This window comes from Anopheles darlingi, chromosome 3 (assembly GCF_943734745.1).
Source record: "Anopheles darlingi chromosome 3, idAnoDarlMG_H_01, whole genome shotgun sequence".
NCBI classification, from domain to species: Eukaryota; Metazoa; Arthropoda; class Insecta; order Diptera; family Culicidae; genus Anopheles; species Anopheles darlingi.
The window spans coordinates 63,689,341-63,713,973 of NC_064875.1; the positions used below are offsets into that span (position 1 = coordinate 63,689,341).

Sequence of the window (24,633 nt, forward strand, 5' to 3'; positions counted from 1 at the left end):
CCCGGCCCGAACTAACCAACTCCAGCAACAGGAACAAGGACTCAATACGGGATCTCAGGGACGCCCTTCCAGAAATCGATTCCTGGAGCAAACCGGGAAATCCCTCCCGGATGCGCCTGTGTTGGTGCGTACGAATTTCCCGAACATTTCCCCCCCCTAAGGCATGTGTGTGTGTGTGGGGTGGTACTGCGTCGTTACATTGTCGCCGTGGTTGGGTCCCGTCGTTTGCCCAGGGGGTTTAATGGAGCGATTTGTTGCCATGCGTCCTTCGGGAACCTGTAAACGAAGCTAGACTTGGGAATAGTGCGTTCCCTCCAACGACCCTGCCCCCATCACCGTGGAACTTGAAACCACGAAGCAACACATATCTCGGTTGTGAAACTGATGCATCACGGTGTGTGAGTTAACCCTCGCTTCACTTTGGAGAATTAATTTTCATTCCCGAAATGCCTATTGTTGGGCCTACTTTAGGCTATGGCAGCAGTGGCTGGGCAAAACTTTCAAGGACAACCTATTCGACTTAATGAGGTAATCAATTTAGTTCTGCAACTGCGCCACACAAGAACGAGTGTGTTCGACAGAAAGATCCAGTATTGCTGGTTATATGACGCCATCCGTTAGGGCGCAAAATCTACACAACGGAATTTGAAATCTCAAAATAAGATCGACACTAAAATTTTCTGTTGTTTTCTCTGTAAAGTAAACAGTAGAAGCTAGACTTTGGTAGTTGCAACTCTTCCGGAGCTTGGAAGCATCTTGTCGTACACGGTCATTGCGCAGAACTTGTAGCTTCCGCTTAACCACCATCGGTTATCGGAAACCCAAATTTTCTGTTGGCCACTGGCGATGCCGAGCCCCGGCACTTGATGGTGCCTGGCAAACCACAATCGCACTCTCGCAGAACGATAAGGTCCTGCCTTGTTTGTCCATGGTCCAGCGTAAACACGACCGTCGACTGCGCAGTAGCATCGAGGCGATCCTCCGCCAGAACGCCGCCTACTGCCGTTGGCCTAAATTCGGCTAGCTTCTGCCAGAGACGTGCACTGTACTACTGCATTTGGTGCTTGGTATTGGACGACCTTGGTGTCATATTTAGCAAATGGCTTCGGCCTGCGGGGTTTATCAATGCTTACTTGCGAATGGAAAATTTTCACCCGATAGAGTCGCCGGGTTAAAGGCGCCGTTGCACAAAATATTACAATACTAATGCGTCATCATGGCTCAGGACCTCATTCCAGTGCTGCTCAAGGCTTATCATAATCGTTCCTATTGCACCAGCACAACACGTTACACTAAAACTGTTGATAATCAACTCGAAAACAAGAGCATTCTTGTGCAGCGCCTGTCTTTCAGGAAGTAGAGGGAAAAAAACGTGCTCTTCGGTCTATCGGAATCATGACCGACAGGAACCGTGCCGTCTAGCTCAACAGTGGTATGACGGGCGGTCGTCATATGTACTACCGCATTCCCCTTATCGTATGTGCCCGCCACGCCGTTGACATTTACGACACCGCTATTGGCCGGGCGTTGTCTCCGATGTTTCTGCGGGTCGTTGCTTTTTCGCAAATAATACAGTTTGGCAAACCGCATGCCTAAACTCCTCCTTATCAGCCGACCTCGGGGTGGTTTGCTTGCAGCTACCGCGTTCTAAAGCTAAAGCTTAAGATTGGCTCGGCTATAAATTGACGCTTCGTAAGCCTCCCATTGGGGTGTACCTCTGGACGATCATAAACACACACCCTTCATCCAGGTCTCCAGCGTCCGCTACCTCAAACCCCGTGAAGCACATGGTGCAAATGTTTGTCTTCGCCCGTCAGCTGTGCCAGCAGGAACCAGGACCGCACGGATGGCGTAACATACCGTCCGTGGCCATTTAGGGGCCATCGATCGATGGGTGTTTATCCGTAATATTAATTACATTTGAAGACATGTCTAGTGCCGCTGTTTCGCTGGCACAGCGCTCAGAACAGCAGAGCGTGGAAGGCTTCGGCGCATGTTTTTATCTACTGCGCGCATGATAATCACACGCACGCTGCCGCCTTCTAGTGGGGACCAGACGCAAGCACACACCTCGAGCGCACGCTCTGTGTGTCGTGCACGCAAACAGCGCGTGAACAGTTGTTGTTGACAGCGACAGCGGCGGTTCTGCGTCCGTGCGCATGCCATGTGAGTGTGTGCGCGCGGGCGCGCGATATCAGTTGGTGCACGCGCGGCATGGTCGGTCCCTTCCCGGCACACTGCTGCTACTCAAGTTGTGTCCGTTTTGGCAGCCATCCTGAGTTGTTATTTTCAGTTCTTCAGCTTCGCGTTCGCGATTTTTTCTTATTTTTGTTGACTGTCTCAGGCCCATTCTTGCCATCGCCCCTCCCCCCTCCCCCCCCCCCACAACCCGGGGACTAGGAGTGTGAAAAATGGGGCTGATAAAGCGGTTAAATTTCCTTTTGTTTATTTAAAGACTACGAATGACAGCGTGCGCGGCTCGTCGTGCTTTATGTATGTGGTTTGCCATTTATGTTCTTGGTGAGCACACACCACGCACCCTTCCCCCATAGTGGCAACGTGGTAGTACCGCCGATCGCGGTCTAGAGAATCTGCATTTTCGATGGGGCTCCAAACATATCAACAGACCGAACATGCGAACAAACCAACTTAGAGAGAGAGAGGAAGAGAGAGATAGAGTGTGTGTGTGTGTGTTCTTATGCAAACAGACCATACGATTGGCGTCCTTGAACCGCCGGGCGCACACCGCGAGGCAGCGCGATCGAGCAGCTGAGCGCAAACATGGTCGATCATCTTCGTTATCAGACGCAAGACTAACACACGGGACGGGACGAGCATGATTGCACTTGGTTGGGACCGCTACAATGGTCACAAATTGAATCAAAAGGTAAATAGAGTTAGGGACGCCATATAGTCGTTGACCGGTTGAACCATCCCGGACATTCGACGCTGCTTTCACATTATTAGAGGGTGTGCAAACAGAATCTTAGAGCACATCGCCACCAAAGAAGTTCCCAGAGTCTGTAGACTGAAACGGTCCTCAACTATTAACCGTTAATATGGTTTCGTTGCACTTCATTCTTAGAAGCTCTTAAGAACTTCAAATCCTGGAACACTGTTCCAACAAATCATTTGCATTCAACCACCAACCAAGAACAAGTTCTTAGCTCCTCTGGAATCCGTGATCGCCGTTCTGGCAATTGAACGTTGCGTTGACGCCAACAAGTCGCACTGGCGCGACACTCGTACGCCGCCAATAATTAACATGGACCGGGAGAAAGAGAGCGAACAAACCTGATTCCTCATCCACCTCAGCTTCAACTTAACACAGATCTGGTCCGTTCTGGTTGGTCTTTGTTATCATTACCTTCGATACGATTCGCTCTACTAACAACAACGGTTGGGGAACGATAAAACAATCATTCAAACTCGCCACGACTCAAAACACGGGCCCGTGCACTCCGTAAAAGCGAGGCAGAGGCTTAACTCACGAATCACGTTAACAGCGACAACAACGCGGACGCCCGAATGTCCACCAACGCAATGTCTTTGTCGTCGGCTGATACACGCCTGGACGCCGCAACACTTGACTTTGAAATCGAGCGTGGCCGTTCTCGTCTCATCTGACACTGGGACTTCTTTGACTCCTCTGACTTCTCTGAGTTCAGTCTCGGGGGGAAAACAAAGGTTCCACGAGCACCCGGTTAAGACAAAGCGCCTTCACTTCAGTCCGTACTATGGGGTACCGTGCCTGACGGGGGGACTTGGGCGACGTCGCGGAGTCTCACCGACCGGTAGCTGTTGGATGACAAGCTTATCAGTGGCGTATCGATGAGTGGCTGTGATTTCCAGTGCACCCTCCCAATGAGATAGCGAGGTTGGCGCGCTGCAGTAGACAGATGTCGGTAAACAAACGTTCGAGACGCCCGAGCACACAATGGAAACCCCACGTTGTGCGATTGGAACTCGAAGCCCCCCGGAACAAGACGTAACCAAGTGGTCTGACGAGTTTCTAGTAATACCTGCTGTCAACACAACCGCTGCTTGATGCCCTACTGTTACGGTGAGACGATTAACCCGCAGCGAGTGGCGCGAGATCTTATTTTAAACTCCAAAAAGGTCTCCGAAGATACACGCGATCCATATGCACCCCCCGAGATCAAATTGTTAAGACACATTCGGTAACTTCTCAGCGCGAAGTCGTTGATAGTAAACAGGACACCCAGATCTTATACTAAAAGAGCACAACTATAGAAGTACCCGAACAAACTGCTCACGAATGAGCCGACTGACCACGAGCTTCAGATGACGACTCGCGCAGTAGTATGTCCGTTTCCGGTGCAGGATACGCTGCTGCCAACACCGCATCCGGTCTCGTCACACGGTTTCTCTAAGAATAATACGCCCAGGATAGATTGAATGATCGAACAACGTATCAGGGTTGCATCAGCTGCTCATTGAATTAGAAAAGGATGAGCACCAACGTGGTGATGAGTACCAGACCACCGCAGTGAATGATTGTGCCTAGCTAGAACAATTGCGCGAATCAGACTAGCGAGAGGAAGGCAAGCTGCTGGCATGCATAACGCTCCCTCTGTCCGCACTCATACGGAACATAATTTATTTTTAAACTAGTCGTAAACACTTTGTTTACCAAGCGATCTGAGGACACTTTGACAGAATCACCTGACGTGATTATAGGGGGGGGGGGGGGGGGGGAAGGGTTCTGCTACTACCGCCATCAGCCATGCTACCTCAGATGATCGTTTATAGACAACGGCGCCCCGCCCGGTGAGCCGCTATCAACAGATGTCCTCGAATAGAGCCACCAACGGTTCGATTCAGGAAATCAGGTAGATCGGCACTAACCAAACAAGTCAATCAGGCGCCAACACTAGAGACACTTGAGGACGACGACGACAACGACGATGACGACGATGATGATGATGGTGATTGTATAGGTAAACAATATAGTCCGTCTGGCACACGCGACCACCGGTGGCGGAGATCAAGGGACCCCACGAGGCACACGACCGTTGGTGGTGGTTCTATGCTGTTCATGTTTGCACTATCGCCGCCAGAACGTCGTCACCAACTTCTTGCGCTGAATGGCCACAGACGTAAGGGTCCGCTCTATCACTTCCGCCCAACTTTGTCTCGTTGAACTCGTTACCGTGACGGCGCGCGATCGTTGATCGTTGTGGGCCTGCTAGTAGTCCTATGGAACCAACTTAATGTTCTGCCCTTGACCGAAGGAACGAATTGGTGGTGCTGCTGCTGCTGCTGGTTCAGATGATGATTAATGTCTTATTAACGGGGTGACCGCTTGGCTACAGCGATGATTTACGTGCCATTCCATGGCACGTTTGTCAATGCGATGCTAATTTATGGCCCTTTCAGGGATTGAGTGGACCTCCCCTAAGGTGGCGTATGGGTGCTGTTGATGTAGTTCGTACCAGTAGACGAGCTGCTAGGGCGTCGGACCTTGGATTTGATTCGGAACGATACCATTGGGTGGCGAGCAAGCCGGGCTACTACTAGCTACTCGGTTCAAATGGTAAGCTCCAGCATCAGATGGACACCTTAATTTGTAGTAGGCTGTTAGTCAGGGTCTTCTTGCACCATGATTAACTTGACGGAATGAAACCATTTTTTGTTTTGGAACCAAGCGAACTGTTGCCGCGATTATAAGGTAAGAGACGTTCTGCTCTTCAAAATGGATTAGTCAATTAGATTGGATTTTATTGCAGTTAATACTTCTGCAATCATTCCCTACATTTGTCAAGAGTTTTCGAATGTTTAGTGCGAACAAATTTCTACCAACTCTTTGCGATACCAAATACTGGTCCAAAACAAAACATACAATCCCATCTCATCTCATCTCATCCCATCCCTTGCCAGTAAGTTCGTGATCCACGCTGAATGGCGACGCGATCTTTGGATCGAAAATAGAATGAAAACAACACCAAATACGTGGAACATGCTCCTCCGCACGACTGCCTCGACTGCCTCAGTGGGAGCACACACAACAACCCCGTCCAATCGGGGAGATCGGGTAGAGACCGCTCAGCATCACCGCAGCATAAAACGGTCAAACGCTTCACCGCATAAAATGAGGCAAAACAAACCGGCGCGCGGCAACGCCAGCAGCCCGATCCACATGCGGCCATGGGGTCTGGCAGTTTGGTTTCGCCGAATTGACGACACAAAAGACCTTGAGCGGCGTTTGTCGTGTGAGAAATAAATTTAAAGGGCTTCCGCGCTCCCCTCCTCCTCCCCGTGTCCTCCTGTCCCTGACAGGGTAAACCTTCTCGTTGATCGAGCTCAACGCACCAACATGAGCCTCGGTCCCGCAACATTGTATCGCGCGCGGCGAACGTGCTCATTTGCCATTCTAGTGAGCATCATCTCCCTCCTCCCTCTGATCAGGGAGGAGATCGAGGGGCCCACTCCTCGATCGTTCCATCACCGCACCATTCTGCGTGACCTGCCTCTCCCTCGGCGATCGTCACATTATGTTTAGCAAGCGATCCATCTATGCTACACCCCGGTGTCCCGTGCAGACATTGGATGGCGTAGCATTGGAGCGCTGGCATATCGCTGTCACCGTACCGTACCATCCAGGGCCGAACTGAAGTACACAAAACACACAATAGAAAATACGAAAAAAGAAAAACATGGGGCCCTGGAAAAATAAAATAAAAATGGCGAGATAAAAGCGAACTGGAACCTCGAACGGCCGTTGGCCGACCGGAACGCGCAACTCAACGCACTGCGTATGCACCACACCAAGCCCCACCCGGCCCGTGGCCATCTTATCAAACGACCACAGAACGGAGTACCACGATAGGGCGAAGCGGCTGGTCCTAAAGCAACCAAGCGGCCTGTACGAAACCTCGCATAAACCCCGGACTGGAATAAGAAATAAAAAGTGATTATTGTCGGCCTCTCCTCTCGCTCCCACCACCCGTTCTTTTTGTGTCATTGGGATGCAGCTCGATTGCGGGTACGCAGTTGGACTTGGACCCCACAACCAACCGGCCTCTGCCCATGATGATGATGATGATGATGGTGACGAAGGAGAGAAGCCTTGCTCGGGCTGACTATTTTTAAATTCTCCAAAATTTTGATTTATTGACGATCGTCACCATCCATTCCTGCTGGGGTTGTTTTGCCTTCTTGCTTTTCTTCGTTTGATCTCCCGGAGGGCTGCAGTTCGTTGTTTGTCTGTCTGCTTTGCTTGCCTGCGGGGTTTTTTAATCTGGTTTGGTGGATCTGGTATCGAACGCAAGTAACAACGGTTCAAGTGTCCGTTTCTGTGACCTCGACTGGTTTTTGGGTAGCGAAGGTGGTGTGCCCCCGGGGGCCAATTCGTGTTTGGTGTCCATGCTCGATCATCGTTTGTTCTTCAAAGTTTCTTCAAGTTAAAAAAAATTGAGATTATTCTTTTATAGCCAAGGTAGTTTTAACAAAGCACATGATGAGTTTGTCACCATTTTTGGAGCTTACTTGATGTCTCTAAAATAAGATCAACCGCATGAACCGCGTCAAGATCAGGCCAAAAACGTGAATCAGTCTCTCGACACATCTTCTAGCTATGATCATCAGATCAGATGGGGTAAAGCGGCTCGCTCGCTCGCTTGCTCCCTCGCTATTCTTACTCAAACAACATCCCCATAACCCCCATTCGCTCTGTGCGTGTGTCTAATTTGTTTTCTCAAAACGCGGCTCCCCGAAAGCGAAGGTTATTTTTACAACTTCAACCATCAAACAAACGCGTTGGCCAATTCGCACCGATTCGCATCTTCCGGGTGCGCGGTGCACAGGATGCACCGCACTGCATTCGGCACGGCACGCCGAAGTGACTAATTGGTGGTCGGACCAGCATCCCACGCGTACCACCATTTCCTCGCCGTTTTGCAGGGGAGCAGGACTGAGGAGAAGGACAAGGTCTGGTAAGGTATGCGTACAGCCACATGATTGACCACATTCCTGATGGCTTACAGGTGCTGCAGCTGAGGAAGAAATAAACTGCCTCCCTAGCGCGGCTGAGATGCATCTCTATCCGCATCTGCTGCCAGCTAGTAGCCATTACCATCGTGCGATCCTACAGATTCCTTGTTTGCCCATCTTGCAGGGTGGTGGAAAATGCACGTTTCAAGCACGACCGGAAGGGTGAAAGTGACCCCCGGAGGTGGCGAGAAGAGAATGTGTGCATTCGATGCACCACCGCTAAACGATGCAAACGATGTTGATGATGATGGTGCATCGAGGTTTCGCCTTAAAAATAGAATCCCTTGCGTGATCGTACGATCGCACGATCGGACCGAAGGAGGAACGCACGCCAAAACATGCAAAACATGGTGGGATGCACGATTGCGAAACCGGACGAGCACGAGTCTTTGGGTGTACGCACAGCTTGGGGTTGGTTTGGTTCCCAGAAGTCTAGCACGGATCGTAACCGCACCGCCACGGTGTCTGTCGTAATTGCGCGCTATAGAACCGTGCGGACCGATTGCGGGTGAGCTTGCCAAAAGTGGCCGGTAGCGGTTGAAAGTAGCGCAAGTGGTAACTACTAGAAACGCGCTCAGGATGTTATCGAATGTCGAATCGTGTGAGTTGAGTCACACCCCACCGCTGATGATGCGCAAGGAGTCATGCGATCGGGCGAGACCGACTGACGGCAGCACTCACATGCTCACACCGGAAGGGGTTCAGGGAATGTGACCTCCCCCGTCCGCTCATCCGCCCGTACGTGTTTTGTGGTGGGGCGAGCGAATCTGTTTTCGCACATGCCGGTACCATACCTACTGGGAGGATTATCTAATGGGTTGTCGTCGTCGAGTGTTTGAACTCATCTGGCTAATGCGCTCGCTGACGAGACCGTACTGTGATGGCAACGGGAGCAGGCTCACGTACGCCATGGTACTACTGCAACGCGTTAGCTAATGAGCCAGGCAGTCACCGTTAATTTGTTGCGGTTTAAAATGAAATGAGGCTGGTACCAGAATTCCCCATAACAAGAGACGTGATCAAAGGAGCGCTTCTTAGTAAGGCGAAGTGTTTCAAATCTATCTCCTTTATCAAGTCTTTTGTTGGACTAATGGTTGTAAGGAACCATCGGCGGTGATAAACAGCGTTTTCCTGTAAACTAGACATTCGGGGACGAATCTAGTTCCGTCACCCCGTCTGTTTAGCGATAAACTTGCCTATAAAATAACCGTTGAAATAATCGGCTGAGTTGGGCGAGTCGAGTGGCTTCAAAGTGTCAAGAAATCCATTAACTGCATGATAGATGAAGCGATCATTTGTAGCTAACAGCGATCATCACTTAGACCGTGGTATGTATTGCCATTTTTGGTTCACTCAATGGACCGTTTTGTGAAACGGATCCGGTTCCATACGGAGCCAGCAGATGAGCAGCAGCATTAAAAAATGTGATAAGGCATAAATTTAGCAGGATTAGCTTCCAAGAAGGATCTTTAGAGAACGTTCTAGGTAATATTAGAGTTTTGTCAAAGAGTCTGCTTCAAACTGTTTTATCTATTCCTTACGAACCTGTTGATCCAATGTTTTAGTAGAAAAGCAACGATACTACTAAATAGAAGCGACAATCGCCATCATAACGAACATGCAGAGAGGCAACTTATCATGTGATCGACCATGCTTGCTGCGATGTGTTCCCGTTTAACATTCCAAGGCCATCCGTTCACTCCGATTCTAGCCGGACAGTTTCAGCTAACCGCTGATTCATCTGAGTACCGGTAGTCTGGAGCGGCGCCATTAAACTCAACCAGGAAGATGATCACGGGATTAATTCAAGACCGACGATCGATTCCACCGCATTGGAAACCAGTGGGGCCACTTCCGGATGATGCGGACTTCGTACTGACTTCCCAAAAACAAACAACACTAACAAAAATCATTGAAGGTCAGTACCACAACTTCCTGGCCCCTTGCTGGCGCACGCCCGCTGAGGGTAGCTCATTACGCATGTGCACCTTCAAGTAGCCCAATCTATCATTATTCAATTCATTTTCATTCCAAGCTGGTCCCCAGGTGGTCCGGGTTGGCCAAAAAATGAAGGAAAAAAAATCATCAAATGGAAAATGGGCCAACTTGGACGAAACCGAACGAGTTCTGGAATGTTACGAAATGTTTCCCCGCTTCCAGAACCCGGATCGTCTTCCTGTCGGCTGGTTTAGAGCCACCGGTGGATGGGTTTTTAATGTGCCAGTCGCTCTGCGACCCGCATGGATCGTACGGTGACTTTGCGCACACCATAATGGTGCTGAGTCACCTTCTCGTGGCCCGTGTGGTGTTTTCGTTTTCAAAGTCAAGGTCAGCCAGTGGAGCGAGACTGTGGCACTTAAGCCTTAGTGGTGGGAGGGGGCACAAGATACCACAACGCAAGGTACCGGCCACCGGCAGTGTGCACGATGTGTTACAAAACAACGCTTTTAACGACCGTCCATGCGGGCGTGCGGTTGAGGAATACAGTTTTTAAAGAAGGCGAGCGAAGAAGAAGTACGGTGGACTCTTCTTCCGTTGGCGATCGTGTTGATGATTTATGCCGACAGGATTTGGAACGTAACGAAAGTGAAACACCAACGAACCTCATCCACTATGGGGAGGGAGACGGTAGTTAGAACGAACGAGCGGAGAACATGATTACGATCGTAACATCGTAAAGTAGGTTCTAATGGCGACAGTTCTTTACAGCTCATTAGGAATGTTGTTAGTCAGACACGAAAGCAAAACGGTACAACTTATTGGAAGCGACTTTTAAGCGTTCATGGTTTGAATAGTTTTCGATCAAATTCTCTCACCAAACGAAAAGGAAATTAAACGACTAGAAGGTATTTAAAATACCTAACGCTGTATGTCATATTTGAGCAAATTTTATTTTAAAAATAGCTATCAATCTGCGATTAAGATTTTGTTGTTTCTAACGATTGCCTACCATCGAAGAGCTGTTGGATGGTTTGAAAGTGACCAAGAATATCTTTGGGAACGTTCTCTGCGCTGTATAATACACCCTGGATTTCAGACAAAGCTGCTTGAAGATTATCTTTAGACACCAAACTAGCCTGAGGATTCGGTGGTTGTACAGGGACTGCGGATGGGTTTTGTGATTTCTTGATAATGTCCCTAATAGCTCGATCACCGCGCAGTCCCGAACAAACCAGATTTTCATCCACTGCACAGTACCCATCAAACCAATCGGAGATCAGTAGCTCTGGTGCTATACCGTTCCCATCTGTACTACACGAATGTACCTCACTATTGGGGAGATCCTTTTGGTGTTTGCTAAATCCTGCCTCTTGAAAGCTGCTTCTGATAATTGCAGGGGAAATTTCGCCAGACCAGGTGCGCGCTAGGATGTTAACGGCATTTAATACAGTTACCTTCCAGTTGAAACTCTGAAAAGACAAAGAATAGATTCCAATGAGAATAGAGGGCTGATGATTACAAGAGCAACTATATACCTTGTCGTCTTCCATCGATTCCAGGCTTTGGTTTAGCAGCTCTTGGCGGTAATGTTGCTTTAGTCGTTTGATGAAACTGAACTGAAGTTTACCGAAGCAGGAGTTTGATTGTAAGAACAGCAATTTAATAGCGTTCAGCTGGATATTCTTCTCTCGATTAACGAACGCCGGACTATCCTCCATTACGAGCAGCGCTTTCCGATTTGCCTTCTGGAATATTTTGTCCAGCTGCTCAATATAGCTCCGCAGCACTGTCCAGCATAACCAGGAGCAGAGATTACACCGATAGAGAACTGGTAGTGACTTGATATCGCTTAAGGAGCTGGGTGATTTTTCGTTCCCGATCACCATTAGAGGAAGCTTCTCCGAACCATCCATATTCACCGTACACAGAATGGTCAATCGGTGGTCAGCCAGACCGCCGTTTGGGCACACTTTCCGATGGTAACCGGCCACTGCATCAGGCGTGCATTTGTAGAACAAACCAAAGGGGACCAAGAAAAACGTACTTTTCGCACGATACTGGCCGAGCAGCTGCCGCGGATCGCACTCTGGTTCAGTGTTTGCCGAACCGCACTCTGCATTTATCGACGATTCTTTCTTCGCATCTGCTGGCTCAATTTTCGATTGTGTCCGGAATTTATGATACCATCCGGAGCTGCCCTTGAACTGGAGAACATTGAACAGTTTGGCGAAATCATGAGCTTTGCTTCTCAGCCACGTCGTCGTTAGGGGAATATCGTTGTCCTTAGCCAGTTGTACGGAAAGGCGCATGGCGTGTTCCAGCCGTTGTTGGTTCGCGCGAACTGCTGTTTTGGAGATGGTCTTCCTGTGGATGCTTCGGCCACTGTATTTGTCCTTATTTTTGTACACTTCCCTGATCGCGCGCACCGGCACCTGATATTCTTTGGCCACATCTTTTACACTCGCTCCGAACCGGTCGATACGCTCCACGATAGCCAGTCTCTGGCTGACCGACAATTTGTACAACACCCGCACATACTCCGGCTTTTCCATCGCGATCGCGAAATGGGAAAATACGTTAAAACACGCGATCCTTGGACCGTTTTCCCCCGGAAAATCCTCGATCCCGGAAGCGGCGGATTTTCCAAACAAAAACAGCTGAGAGCAAAATGACAACAAACAGGTTGCAGTGGTTATGAGAGTGGGTTGAAAACTTCACTGGCGGATGGTTTTTAATTTGTTTCGTTTTATTGGCGGTTACTAACAAAATGCAAATCTACTTTAGGTAAACGATTTAAAACACACGATTTACGATAAACTCAAGCGGTGGCTATCAGTCCATCAGCTCCCACACGTTGCTCAAACTGGATCCATCATTAAAGGCACATTTATGGAAGAACGGCACAAGCTGGACCGGTTTTTCCGAAACTCCTCTCGGTTTGGTATGCCCAGCTACCCCAGATCGGGAATGCGGCGGAACATTTTCCGGCCAATGCCGTACAGCAGGGCCAGATGGCATCCGTGCAGCGTCAAACTGCTCAGCACCGTGCTGGGGTAGGTGTTCCAGCAAAACTCGATCAGCAGCAGCAGCAAGAACTTCAAGCTGGTCCCGTACTCCGTGTACCAGGTGAGATAGGGAAGGCTGTGGAAGTACCACACGTAGAACTGATAGTGCAAACTGCGAGCACACACGATCCCGATGAAATTCGACAGGAATATGGGTAACAGTGCCAGCTGAGTCGATCGGTCAAAGTGAATGGAAAACTTGTTCGGACCCGCGGCTACGGGCTCCACGGTTTCCGGCGGGCTTTTCTGCTTCTCCTTTTCGGCCATCTGTTTGATGCCCTTTTCGAATGATTTCAGAAACTTTTCTTGCTCAACGCTGAGCTTCTCTTCCTTCTCTTTGGGCTTGCCCGCTATCTGCCGGTGTTTCTGCTGCTGCTGCTGTTTGGCTGCCTGCTCCTTTTCGACCCGATTTTGGGCCGCAATCTGTGGTGCCAGCATCATTTCGAGGTTGCGCAGTCGGCAATAGTTCTGGAGGTACTTGTAGCAGGGCGACGCAAACAGTGCCAGCAATCCGAGGTGCAGCGCCAACAGTGCCAGGTGAAAGGCTTTACTCTCGAATACGGCCGGTTCGAGGAAACGATAGTTTACGGTCCACTTGTGTTCGAAGACGCGTCCCAGATCGAAGCTACCTTTTAGGTAAGCCCATGGATAGCTGAGCAGGAAGGGCGCACCGAGGAACAGCTGGATCACTCCGCAAACGGTCAGTTGCCGCAGCGTTCCCATCCAGCCGAGGTTAGTAATGAACAGGAGCAGAATGCCGGGGGCAAACAGCAAGATATTCATCTTCACCGATACACCCAGACTCAACAGAACGCTTCCGAGGGTCCAGCGGCCATCGATGTACGCGTTGAGGGCAGCGTTTAGAAGCAGAATTGCCACCGGATCGTTGAACAGCCGCAGCAAGTAGATGGAGTGAATACGGTAGGAAGTGAACATCGTAATGACCATCACGTACGGCGGGATTTTGCGGCTTTTGCAGTACAACCGCAGCACCAGGGTCTGCTGCAGCAGATAGATCACGATGAAGAGGTACTGCGCAAGCCGGATGTTGGTGCCACGCGATGTTAAGAAGTAGAACGTACTATAAATATACACGAAGCCGGCTGGATACACTAGCGGGCCGGTATCACCTGGGAAAGAGCGAGAGTTTTAGAACTGGGGAGGATCCAGCCGTTCACGGATCGGGTACCTCGCAGCTGGGAATAATCGGTGGTGCCATTGAGGAAGCCCTCGCACTCCTGCATGTACGCCTTCCAGTCGATCTCGGTGTAGGGCACATTTTGCACGATGAGCACGTTGAGGACGAAATCGATCGCGAGTATGATCACGGCAACCAGCGGCAGCCGAGCGGGATCGAATATTAACGATTTGGCGAAGGTGAGATTCAGATACTCCCGCTGTACTTTGGCCAGCAGCGTTTGTGGTTCTTTGCGAAAAGGCGGGCCCACTTTTCCCGAGGATTTTTGGTTCGTCGCACTTGGAGCCATTTTTCAGCTGATTTTTATTTTTGTCGCGTGGCCCCGGATTATCGTTTGTATCGTTTGTTTTCATTCAGCTTGCCGTTTTTACTTCGATTCTTCACAAAGTTCCACAAAAAACCACAAAAAACCACAAAAAAACACAAAAAACCACGGAAAATGGACTACGAAATGAGAAATGTAAGCTGGAATTACTCAAGGATCCTAGTTCGGTTACAACAGCCCTGTTCTTCGTTTTAGATCAAGGACTTCCTGCAGCTGTACAACCGGATTACGGATTTGTGCTTCAACTCGTGCGTTGATAACCTTTTCGGCCGGGATTTAACGCACCAGGAGATCTCGTGTGCCGATAACTGCGTCAGCAAGTTCACCAACGTTAACCAGCGATTACTGCAGGTGTACATGGGCGTTCAGACGGACATCAATCAGCGAAGGATGGCCGATATGGAGGCACAGCAGGCAAAACTATTAGCCGAAGCCCAACAGGCAGAAACGGCCTCTCAAGTCGCGACGAGCTCCGAGGCGGCCGTCGTGTGATCGCACTTCACATTTCAGTAATATAGTTGTAGTTTGCTAGTGACCGGTTTAATGTTAATAACTAGGCACTCTGAAAGAATGAACAGAATTTGCCTAAACGTCCTGATAGGAATTCCGGCGTCCGGGAAGACGACTTACTGTGCACAGATTGAGAAAGCAGCCTCCGACCAGTTTAGTGTAGTGCACGTGTGCTACGATACCTATGTTCCCATCGACACCCAGTACGATCAGTTTCGCGATGAGGCGGGATCGTATAAGCGACATCGGCAGCAACTTTTATCCTCCGTTGAGGCGATCATCCTTTCGATTCTCGGCAGTGATCGCCAAACCTTGGAACGACTGCTACAGGATTGGATTCGTGAGTTCAAGCAGCCGTTGAAACTACCTAACACTTTGTTGAATTCCAAAGATTACCTTTTCCTCATCGACGATAACATGTACTACAGAAGTATGCGAATGGAGTGGCTACAGGTGGCCCGTAGACGTTCGTTGGGTTTCTTTGAAACGTTCTTCAATGTTCCGCTAGAGCTTGCACTCCGGAGAAACCAATCAAGGGAGCGGTCCGTTCCGGAGGAGACAATAAGGCGTATGTGGATGCGACTGGAGAAACCCTGTGGGGAGATGTATGGCTGGGAGAAGAAAAGCATTTCGATCGAAGGGACCTTAGACGACTTGAGTGAAGTACTTTCAATGGTCAGTCACAGCTTCGAAAAACCAGAAAAAATGATCGATGCGCCCTCGTCATCTACTCCGATGGAACAGTCGGTAATTCATCAGATAGATCTTCTGCTACGAAAGGCCATCTCCGAGCGGATGGCCACAGCCAAGAGCTCCATGTCCAAATCCGATTTACGTGCTTTTGCTGCCGTGCTACAAGAACGGAAGCTGGACTTGCTGAAAAGATTGAGAAACGGTGGTGAGGTAATTGCGGAGGACAGGGTCCAGTTTGTGGCGGATGCTTTGCTTTAAGTTTGTGTAGCTTTAGAAACCGAACTAATAAACAGAATTATAGTCACCCTAGTTCATATTGTGAGGAAAAATTATCAGCAGGCCGGATTTTCCGTGAAAAATTAACCCCGCTTTCCCTTCCAAGAGGCCCTGCCAAACGGAGCGTTACGCGAGCTAAAATTTGTATATGGAGATGATCTTTTCAAGACCAATTACGGATTCCGATTCAAGCCAGAATCTTTGCATGATTGAAATTGTTTCATTGGAGACCGCGACGACGATCCAAATTACGATCCAAAGCAGCGCAAAAATGCAACCAACGGTTTTTTTTATTCCATCGATGCGCGCGTTTAGCAAGCCGCGTTCGCCACTCGAAATCCCAGAAAAGTTGCACCTCTTGACCACTAGGTGGCGCTGCTCGTGGGTCGCGCGCGAAGAAGAAGAAGAAAACGCCGAAATTCCGCAAAAAAAAGTAGAAGAAGAAAATTTCCGCGCTCCGGAATTTCGAGTTTCGAACGCGGCTGGCTAAACGCGCCGTGTTGACATTCGCTTTCGCGCGCTGTTTTCCAAAAACCGCCCAATTTTACCCGCTTTTCCTCGCGGCATCAGGCGCGTACGCATTTCCTGGAATGTGCCGGAGAGTTCCTGCCTTCCCGTGTGTTTTCTAAACCATCCTGCCTCTGCAAGTGCTCCCCCTAAAGGCTGAATGTCGTAGATTATGAATTCGTTGACCAATTTATTACGCCGCGAATCCGGATACGGTAGGTAACGGAGGGCCAAGGATTATGGTTCCCTGGCTGGGGCTACCGGTAGATAATCGCAATCTTTCGGTTTGTGTTCTTCCTCAGGATTCGTTCGGCAGTACGATGCGGCGCTCTTGCGGTTGCTGGTCCGGGAGCGGGACAGCTGGAAGGGCATAACACCGTCTACGTTTACCGCGGACTTTAACCCATCGCCACCAATCCTAGCGGCCAAGTTTGCCAAGTGTGCCGGTTACGAGCATGTGCTAGCGATCGCCAACGAGGATGGGAAGCTGGCGATACAGAACACGGACGAAGGGAACGAAGAACCGGGCGGCGAGCGAGCGCTCGATGGCGTACAGTGTCACTACAATGCGGTGTTCGATATCGAGTGGATGCCGGGAGAGATGAAGATCGTGACGGCTTCCGGGGATCATACGGCACAGCTGTGGTCGGTTACAGAATCCGATCTCGTTAGTACACAAGCGTTCCGGGGTCATTCTCGCTCCGTAAAGACGGCCGCGTTTCGTCGTGATGATCCGGCCATATTCGCTACCGGTGGTCGTGATGGAGCGATCCTCATCTGGGACATTAGAGCGCAGCTCGGTTCGAATCTGTTGCCACGGGCGGATAACTGCATCTACAGTGGGCATGCCGGTGGTCCCGGTACGCCGGCATCACATCGGAAGCGTACGAGACAGACGCCCAAGATACCGGCACAGGGTTGCAGCAGCAGCATAACGGGGCTAGTGTTCCAGGATAGCAATACGCTGATCTCCTGTGGTGCCGGTGATGGAGTGATCAAAGTGTGGGACACCCGGCGTCACTATACCAGCCATCAGCGAGATCCTCTGCCTAAACATAGCTTCCCGTATGCGGGTACGACAACGTTGAAAGGATTCACGAACCTCGTGATCGATGAGACACGCCATCGGTTGTACGTGAACTGTATGGACAATCATATCTACTGCTACAATGTGTCCACGTATGAAGCGGAACCATTGCAGCGGTATAGGGGCTTCAAGAATGGAACGTTCTATGTGAAGGCAGCCCTTAGCCCCGACGGTCAGTATCTGATCAGTGGATCAAGCGATGAACGAAGCTACGTCTGGAACGTGGACCATCCGAATCCGTTACTACAGTTGCGTGGACACGCGGCAGAAGTGACGAGTGTGGCATGGATGCAAAGCCGACGCAAGGTACGGCTCGTAACGTGTAGTGACGATGCGCGACACAAGATCTGGCGCCTCGGACCGGAAGAGCTGGACTCCGATGAAAGGCAGCAATTGCGCGGTACAACCGAGTACTGCAGTTCCTATCACCAACAGCCTTACAGTTCACGGGCTCCTCGACCGAAGGCGCTCGAATTTACACCACGATCGCTGAAACGGAATGTGCAACGGAACGAAACGACACCAAGCACCTTGGAGGGTATCAGTCGGACGCCAACCAATGCTGGAAGTGCACTGACGTGCAGCAGCGTTACCGGAGCTAGCACAGGTATTGCTGCTAGCGGTAGCAACAAGCGATCGCACACAACGATGGCACAAAGTGAAGATCTGGCCGGTACGGAAGAAACTGCTGCAACATCATCCGTATCGCTCTGCCCCCCAGTGAAGCGACCGAATCGAAGCGAAGAATGCCGTAAACGACGGCTGTTCAGTCCGGCAAACTATAAATCCTCTTTCAGCTTCACCGCGCTCGAGATTGCTTCCAGTTCCTCCTCATCACGTAGTCTTAACGTCATTCTGGAGGCAAGCGAAGAGCACCAGACGACGATCGTTAGCCGATCACCTTGTAAGTCTCCTCTCGCTACCGCCGACCTCAACATACGATCACTCGATCGGAATTCGGGGGCGATCACACTCGACACCACCGCCGACGTATGTTCAATGTTTTGTTCCTCGCCGACGACATCGTTACTCAATCTGACGCTACCTAATTTCGTGATCGACGGTGAAGCTCCACATCTCGTGAACGTGATCGCCAGTGGTGGTGGTTCGGGTGCAACCGGATCGTTGAAAGATGGCACCGGAGGAGGTACTGGAACCGGAACCGGTGGCATCGGTTCGCCCGGTGCAATGATGATGAAGCATAAGCTAAAGGAAAACATCGATTGGCTGACAAAGATTCGCAAACAGAAGTTACTGCAAGCGGCCAAGACCATCATCACCGATGGTGGTAGTGCTGCCGGTGAAGGAAGATCATTGGTTGAGGGTGTGGAAGACACGGTTTCGTTGCTTCTATCTCCACGGCTTCAGCAACTGAAGGCGTGCGACGAGCGAAAGAGCAACACCAGTACCTTACTACAACCCTCGTCCTCCTCCTCCTCTTCCACCTGCTCTGCTGTCGATGATGCGGATACGACAAATCAACCGACGACACCGACAAGCCGGAAAAGGCGATCGTCCAGAACGAGTTTCGATTGCATCTCACAGATGGAGACGGATGGTGGCGGCAGTGGCGGCGGCGGTGGTGGTGGTGGATTGGGCCCTCGAACACCGAAAAGCCGACGCCATTCCGTTGGCGTCAGTAACGGGGGCGGTGCGAGCATAACCGTTGGCATGCAACCGACGACTCCCGAAACGACGGTGTCCATTAGGAGATATTTTACAGTCACTACTACCCCTACCAACCGGATGAACGTGCATTGAACGACGCATTGAAGGCCGGTCGATGTTCCATGGATTGCAATTTGTGTTTATATTGAATTCAAAGAGGATCACCAAAAAGGCGGGAGATCAGCGCTCTCGAAAGAGCACACGAATTTTCAATAGGTTAAAGTTAGGATGACAAGAGCACCGCCATACGGGAATTCATTAATGCTTTTTTACTTTTTATGAAGCGCACCATTCACAACGCTCTTACTATCTCTCCCCAAGCGAGTCAGAATCGCAATGAAGTGCACTTTGAAAGCGTTAGCATTTATTGGTTTTAGTATAGAAAAAGATGGCAGGAGCTGTGGGGTAGCCAAACAGTGGGGGTGGCCAACAGTAGAGAACAGGATGAACTCTTCAGCCCACTCGCACAGCGTTACTGTACAGTGAGTCAATGTAGGGTTTTTGCGGACAAAGAAAATAGAAATAAAAACGCTTTATGCTTCCTTGTTTGACAAAATGTAATTCAAATGCTTGCTTTACTTTATTCTATCTAAACGTTGATAATTCATGGCTGGTTACAAGTTTAACCCCAACGTACAACCGAATTACTACGAAGTGATTCATAAACTGAACTGCTTTCCGGAAGCCTAGACACTAAGCCACAACACATCGTCGTCTGTTACCAGTAATTAGAAGATCATAAACCACTTTGGGATCGTCTATAATTTCAGTCGCATAGCTTCTTAACACTCTGGACAGCACGATCTACCTTGTCTCTATGAGAATGAGCACTTGAAGACCGATTCAAGTGGCCTTTAGTTATTGTCGAAAGATCGCGAATCAGTGTAGTGTAGTGGCCGCTTATAAAAGCAGTCACTCTCCATACAATCGCACTACAGTCCCTCACCGTTGCTATCTCAAGATGCATTCCTCCATATTGCTACCGCTAGCCGTAGTGGCATGCCTGGCACTGCCAACGTTCGCTCACGTTTGCACCCCGACTGGAAACGAGGAAGTGCAAGCCAACGGAAGGCCAACGTACACCGGCCAATTCCCCCATCATGCACTGCTAATGGTACAGTTCGGTGAGCAGCAGGAAACACGTTACTGCAGTGGCGCTCTCGTCGACGACCGGCACGTCGTAACGGTGGCCCAGTGTGTCCAGGGTAGCACCGAAATCGAGGTACATCTCGGAGCACACTGTCTGCTGCAGGGAGAAGATAAGTTCCGGCACGTTTTTACCGCCCTACACTACACCGTCCGCGATGGTTACGATCCGGAAACGTTCGTCAACGATGTGGCCGTGGTGCGGTTCAGTGAGGAATCGGTCCGACTGCCACCGTGGGTGTATCCTGCACGGCTTCCCGAACCGGACGAGCAGTACGTTGGCCAAGAGGTGCTCTCGAGTGGATTCGGTTTGCTCAACTACCAAACGAGCTCGGCCGCGGATGCGCTCCAGTACGTACGGTTGGTCGTGCTCGATGCGGAAAGCTGCCAGCAGGAGTTCAACTTTGTCACACCGAATACCGGTCGGTTCTGTGCACAGGATCGTGATCAAGAACCGAACTGTGTTAGCGATGTCGGTAGTCCGCTGGTACTGAAGGAGGGTCGTCTGCAGCATTACGTGCTGCTTGGACTGTCCAGTTTCGGACAGAAGTTTGCCTGCAATTCGGGTAACCCGGGTGCTCTACAGGAAGTGCGTGAGCATAGCGACTGGATCCGGGAGGTGCTCTCGAGCTCGACCGTTTAACCCCGAGAGAGTGTGAAAAGCGTAAATAAAGGAAAAAAAGAAATTGCCAATATTATATCATCAAACAATTCATTTATAGCGCCAGGGTGTTCGAAGAGAAGTAGAGGGGCTGGATCCCGTAGTGTGCTGTTGGCCGTTTTGAAATCAAATACCGATCCGGTAAACAAACACACGATCATGGTTTGTGCGATTTTGGAACGGGCGCGTGAACATTATGCAATCAAAGCATATAGACCGCCTCCATAAATAAACACAGCACGTGCCCACTCATCCCCGTAGCGGCCCCCCCGGCGTGTTTAATAGTGGCGCGCCGTGGGGTACCATGCGTTCCGCATCGTAAAAAAAGGGGCGCCTCCATCGGATGGCGGTTCTAAACCGCTCCGGTTGGTGGCGAGAAGTAGAATCCGGTAGAGACTGGGTATGTCGTTAGGTGAGCATCGCATTTCCCCGCCAACTGAGCTGAGCTGATGGAACTCGCGATGAGACGTGCAACAGGCAGCAGCAAAGGCGAACGATTCTGGCACACACGTTCTGGAATCAATAAATAGTGGGTGCAGACCGAATGCTTGCGTCCTACTTCCGTGGTTCGTGGTCTACATTCAACAGATAGGAGGCCAGGAAAGCTACAGCTACACTCGCTACTCGTACCCGGCTTCTTCTCCGATAGTTTGGCTGTTCCGCTGCAACAGAATGATGTTGAAGAGGGTGGGTAGAGGGCAGAAATGTCGAACGAACCACTCTCTGGTCTGGTGGTCGATCGTGTCTGCTCGGGTCAAACCGAACATGGTGTTACCGAGAGTGTGCTCGCGACATGCCACAGGTTGGTTCTGGATAAAATATTATCCCACCCTCAACACACCAGCCTCTCCGCGGACCTATCCACGAACAGAGTGCCACATGCATGATTCCATTAAGGATTAGGCAATCGAGCATTTCTTTCAAAAATATTCCCTTTAATATGTGTAATATTTTTAAATTGGTTTGGTTTTGGAACACAAATCGGTTTCAATCCATCTATTTCTATCTGTTGCAAGCGTATCGTTCGCTTTTACCATCCAGCAAGAAACGTGTAGAGAGTACCGTTAACCAACCATCTCACCGTCATGTTATGCTCACCACCTCGTCGTCATCGGCTCTCCGGTCTTCGGTACATCAATCGGCTGGCGGCGTGCTCTAGCTGCCGCTGCTGCTGCTGCTGCTGCTGCGTGTCCTGAGTGACCGAAGTGGACGTGCTCGGTTGCCGCGCTCGGTTTTCCCTCGGTGGCGGAGAACGAAGAAGTAATTCGACCCCATCCGTAGTAGTAGACGAAGGGAAGGTAGCGAGAGGTCGTGAGAAGTAGTAACCGTGTCTAGCAGCAGCAGCAGCAGCAGCAGCAGCAACAATAGAACACACACGGGGTGCCGCTTTCCGCTTTTCGCGAACGAACCGCGCGCGCTCACAACAACCGCCAGCGCCATCGCCATGCGTCGTCATCTCGTCAGCGCGTTAGTATTCTCGTAACGCTCCGTTCGATCGGTCGTGTAAGACGTCGCCGTCGGTCAGTCAGTACGTCGTCGGTTGGTCGGGTCGGGTCGTCTTCGAGGATTTTGTGTTTTGCGCTTCTTCCGATTCTCCCCTCAAACTTCAAGGGGGGAGGGAGGTGGGAGAGGGAGGAGTTCCACCAGGTTTGTCTACTACTAAGTACCGCGGTTACGCACGTACGTAACGTACAGTACCGCGAATCGCGTGGTGTCTTACACAGAGAAAGAGAGTGTGGGTGACGTCTTATCAGGTTGCGGTTTGCCGGAGGGGTGGAGTGGTAAAGTGATATCCAGTGACGGCCAGCAGTGACGCGCACGGTCTGCGTGCTTGCTTGCGGTTGTGTACGTGTGTACAAGTGCCCGCCTTCTTCCTTCCTTACACTCCCCGGGGGAGGGGGGGTATGGTAATCTTTGACGAGCCCGAAACGAACCTGCTCACACACCCGCACAAACGGTCAACGATGTGGTGAGGGGGTGAGGGCGAGGACACACCAGGCGCGATCGATCTTCTCGCGCGTTCGCACACACGATGATCACAACACAATACCGGATAACAAGAACAGATACAGACACACGCGGGCGCAGGAATAGGCCCCCTTTTTAGTCGTTTTCCCTCCTCCACGTCGCCGTCCTTGAACTTATTTTTACGCTTCTCTTCCGCTTCCGTTCTCCTGGTGCATGCGATCCCCGATCCGGTGAATAGTAATTGACCGGTGGGCATCTGGTGGGAACTGCCCTTCCCCCTTTTCCAAGGTCGTGTTCTGTTCCGTGCTCCTTGAACCACCTGATGCCACCTGTTCTTTCTCACACTCACGGTTCCAGCCCCTAGTATTTACCTTGGTACTAGATTTGTTAGCCACCGCCGACATGTTGTCAGTGTGAGTGTTCGTCTGAAAGAACAGGAGGCTTGTACCTTTTGAGTCTAAAACTCCTGAATGGCTTTCAGCTGTTACTTTACTTCTCCTCTCTCTCTCTGTCTGGCATTTTCTCTTTTGCTCTGGACGTTCTGCATCATCCTTGTTCTAGCTTTGCTTTGTTGAAGTACTCGATCGATGAGGATCGATGTTTTGATTCCATGTTCAAAGTAGTATTCGGTTGGTCGTGGCCAGCGGCAAGCATAGTATCATCTCTCTTTCCATCTCGCTCACGCGCTTTCGCTTGCACATTCGGTTATCTCACGTCTTTCGCGACGGTCTGTAGTAACTGTGTGCATGTGGCGGCATGCATGTGGCGCCCATGTGCCTGAGAATAGATTTTTGCATCAACGGCTGTGGCTGGCTGCGACTGGGGCTGCCACCGTCACTGCTGTGCTGATAGCAACCATCAGTAACCGTGTTCGTGTGTGTCCGTATGGGTGCTGCTGCTGCTGGCAAACCCAATCCTTCGTCGGTAGCCATCGCGGTCGAATGGACGCTCGGTGGTGGAGTGTGCCAGTTTCGATCTTCGGACGCGGCCGCACGCGAATCCCCGCATCTTATCGCGACACTACGGTGCGGTGCCTGCGGCCAGACACCATGTGATCCCGCCAGCGCCAGCATGTATTCACATCACGTCGGTCTACCGTGGTTGGTGTAACGGGCGTGCCACCGTTTGCCGCGCCTGTCTGAGTGGCCAAAGTGTCGAGCCTCGCCCGGGGGGAAGGAGAAGGTCTGTTTGGATTGTTTGGATTGGATTACACCAAGCAAAGTCCACGACTGGCTGCAAGATCGCTGTTCGATCGCTGTCTGTCGTCTCGGTCGCCGTACACAAAGAGTGTGTCCCCGGCACGCGGTAGACTCGACGATACCTACAAACACAACCAGCGGGGAGAAGAAAAAAAACCGCAAGCAGCAACAGCCACTGTAAACCGGCAAGAGCTGATGGTGCCGGTCGTCGTCCTAATCAGTGACGCACGATTGAGTTCGCGCGTTCGGCGCCAAACGCTTACCAACCGCGCGGAGTTTGTGTCACTTGGATAAGAAGCTTGGACACACAGACCAGTGCCAACTCACACACTCACACCCTACTTGTCTGCCACCGCCGAAAAATCCCACCCGGGAG

The 24,633-nt window shown here is 50.7% G+C and overlaps 7 protein-coding genes across 12 annotated transcripts in view; 5 read left to right on the top strand and 2 right to left on the bottom strand.

Annotated features, from left to right (window-relative positions):
- Window positions 1-12,567, bottom strand: part of LOC125954452 (sestrin homolog) — a 38,710-nt gene extending 26,143 nt beyond the window's left edge. Inside the window, exons 1-2 of one of the 3 annotated variants that reach the window (XM_049684814.1) lie at window positions 11,490-12,567; window positions 11,409-11,423 (exon numbers count right to left, since the gene is read on the bottom strand). Coding sequence is in view for 1 of the 3 variants with exons in the window: in XM_049684810.1 (XP_049540767.1) it covers window positions 10,932-11,423; window positions 11,490-12,506 (1,509 nt within the window). In the remaining 2 variants the exon portion in view is untranslated. Of the gene's footprint in view, window positions 1-3,367; window positions 3,511-10,883; window positions 11,424-11,489 lie in introns of those variants that run through there. The other 2 variants (XM_049684810.1, XM_049684815.1) reach the window with 2 other exon arrangements.
- A 112-nt stretch (window positions 12,568-12,679) lies between these two features.
- Window positions 12,680-14,587, bottom strand: LOC125954448 (lethal(2)neighbour of tid protein 2). Its single transcript, XM_049684801.1, has 2 exons — window positions 14,209-14,587; window positions 12,680-14,149 (listed from the first exon to the last, which is right to left on the bottom strand). The coding sequence occupies exons 1-2, from the start codon at window positions 14,504-14,506 to the stop codon at window positions 12,906-12,908; spliced, it is 1,542 nt and encodes a 513-aa protein (XP_049540758.1). The 5' UTR covers window positions 14,507-14,587; the 3' UTR covers window positions 12,680-12,905.
- Window positions 14,569-15,048, top strand: LOC125954533 (mitochondrial import inner membrane translocase subunit Tim10B). The gene is made up of 2 exons (XM_049684926.1): window positions 14,569-14,677; window positions 14,738-15,048. The coding sequence occupies exons 1-2, from the start codon at window positions 14,657-14,659 to the stop codon at window positions 15,032-15,034; spliced, it is 318 nt and encodes a 105-aa protein (XP_049540883.1). The 5' UTR covers window positions 14,569-14,656; the 3' UTR covers window positions 15,035-15,048.
- A 37-nt stretch (window positions 15,049-15,085) lies between these two features.
- On the top strand, window positions 15,086-16,054 carry LOC125954486 (L-seryl-tRNA(Sec) kinase). The gene has a single exon (XM_049684864.1). The coding sequence runs from the start codon at window positions 15,086-15,088 to the stop codon at window positions 16,001-16,003; it is 918 nt and encodes a 305-aa protein (XP_049540821.1). The 3' UTR covers window positions 16,004-16,054.
- A 480-nt stretch (window positions 16,055-16,534) lies between these two features.
- LOC125954425 (protein lethal(2)denticleless) lies at window positions 16,535-19,844 on the top strand. Its single transcript, XM_049684772.1, has 2 exons — window positions 16,535-16,743; window positions 16,831-19,844. Exons 1-2 carry the CDS (start codon window positions 16,701-16,703, stop codon window positions 19,374-19,376), a joined length of 2,589 nt encoding a protein of 862 aa, XP_049540729.1. The 5' UTR covers window positions 16,535-16,700; the 3' UTR covers window positions 19,377-19,844.
- Window positions 19,845-19,889: 45 nt separating this feature from the next.
- LOC125955693 (collagenase-like) lies at window positions 19,890-21,114 on the top strand. Its single transcript, XM_049686834.1, has 2 exons — window positions 19,890-19,937; window positions 20,167-21,114. Exons 1-2 carry the CDS (start codon window positions 19,890-19,892, stop codon window positions 21,070-21,072), a joined length of 954 nt encoding a protein of 317 aa, XP_049542791.1. The 3' UTR covers window positions 21,073-21,114.
- Window positions 21,115-22,576: 1,462 nt separating this feature from the next.
- Window positions 22,577-24,633, top strand: part of LOC125954419 (high affinity cAMP-specific and IBMX-insensitive 3',5'-cyclic phosphodiesterase 8) — a 121,859-nt gene continuing 119,802 nt past the window's right edge. For all 4 annotated transcript variants that reach the window (XM_049684747.1, XM_049684742.1, XM_049684748.1 and 1 more), the window contains exon 1: window positions 22,577-22,737. The gene's annotated coding sequence lies outside the window, so the exon portion shown is untranslated. The remainder of the gene's footprint in view (window positions 22,738-24,633) is intronic.

What these genes read in the sequence shown, in the direction of transcription:
- LOC125954448 (XM_049684801.1), bottom strand. Translation starts at nt 14,506, where the DNA reads ATGGCTCCAAGTGCGACGAACCAAAAATCCTCGGGAAAAGTGGGCCCG. An exon ending in CGATTATTCCCAGCTGCGAG is followed by an intron (nt 14,150 to 14,208) that starts GTACCCGATCCG and finishes GCTCTTTCCCAG; the next exon opens with GTGATACCGGCCCGCTAGTG.
- LOC125954533 (XM_049684926.1), top strand. Translation starts at nt 14,657, where the DNA reads ATGGACTACGAAATGAGAAAT. An exon ending in TGGACTACGAAATGAGAAAT is followed by an intron (nt 14,678 to 14,737) that starts GTAAGCTGGAAT and finishes TCTTCGTTTTAG; the next exon opens with ATCAAGGACTTCCTGCAGCT.
- LOC125954486 (XM_049684864.1), top strand. Translation starts at nt 15,086, where the DNA reads ATGTTAATAACTAGGCACTCTGAAAGAATGAACAGAATTTGCCTAAAC.
- LOC125954425 (XM_049684772.1), top strand. Translation starts at nt 16,701, where the DNA reads ATGAATTCGTTGACCAATTTATTACGCCGCGAATCCGGATACG. An exon ending in ACGCCGCGAATCCGGATACG is followed by an intron (nt 16,744 to 16,830) that starts GTAGGTAACGGA and finishes GTTCTTCCTCAG; the next exon opens with GATTCGTTCGGCAGTACGAT.
- LOC125955693 (XM_049686834.1), top strand. Translation starts at nt 19,890, where the DNA reads ATGGCTGGTTACAAGTTTAACCCCAACGTACAACCGAATTACTACGAA. An exon ending in TACAACCGAATTACTACGAA is followed by an intron (nt 19,938 to 20,166) that starts GTGATTCATAAA and finishes ATCGCGAATCAG; the next exon opens with TGTAGTGTAGTGGCCGCTTA.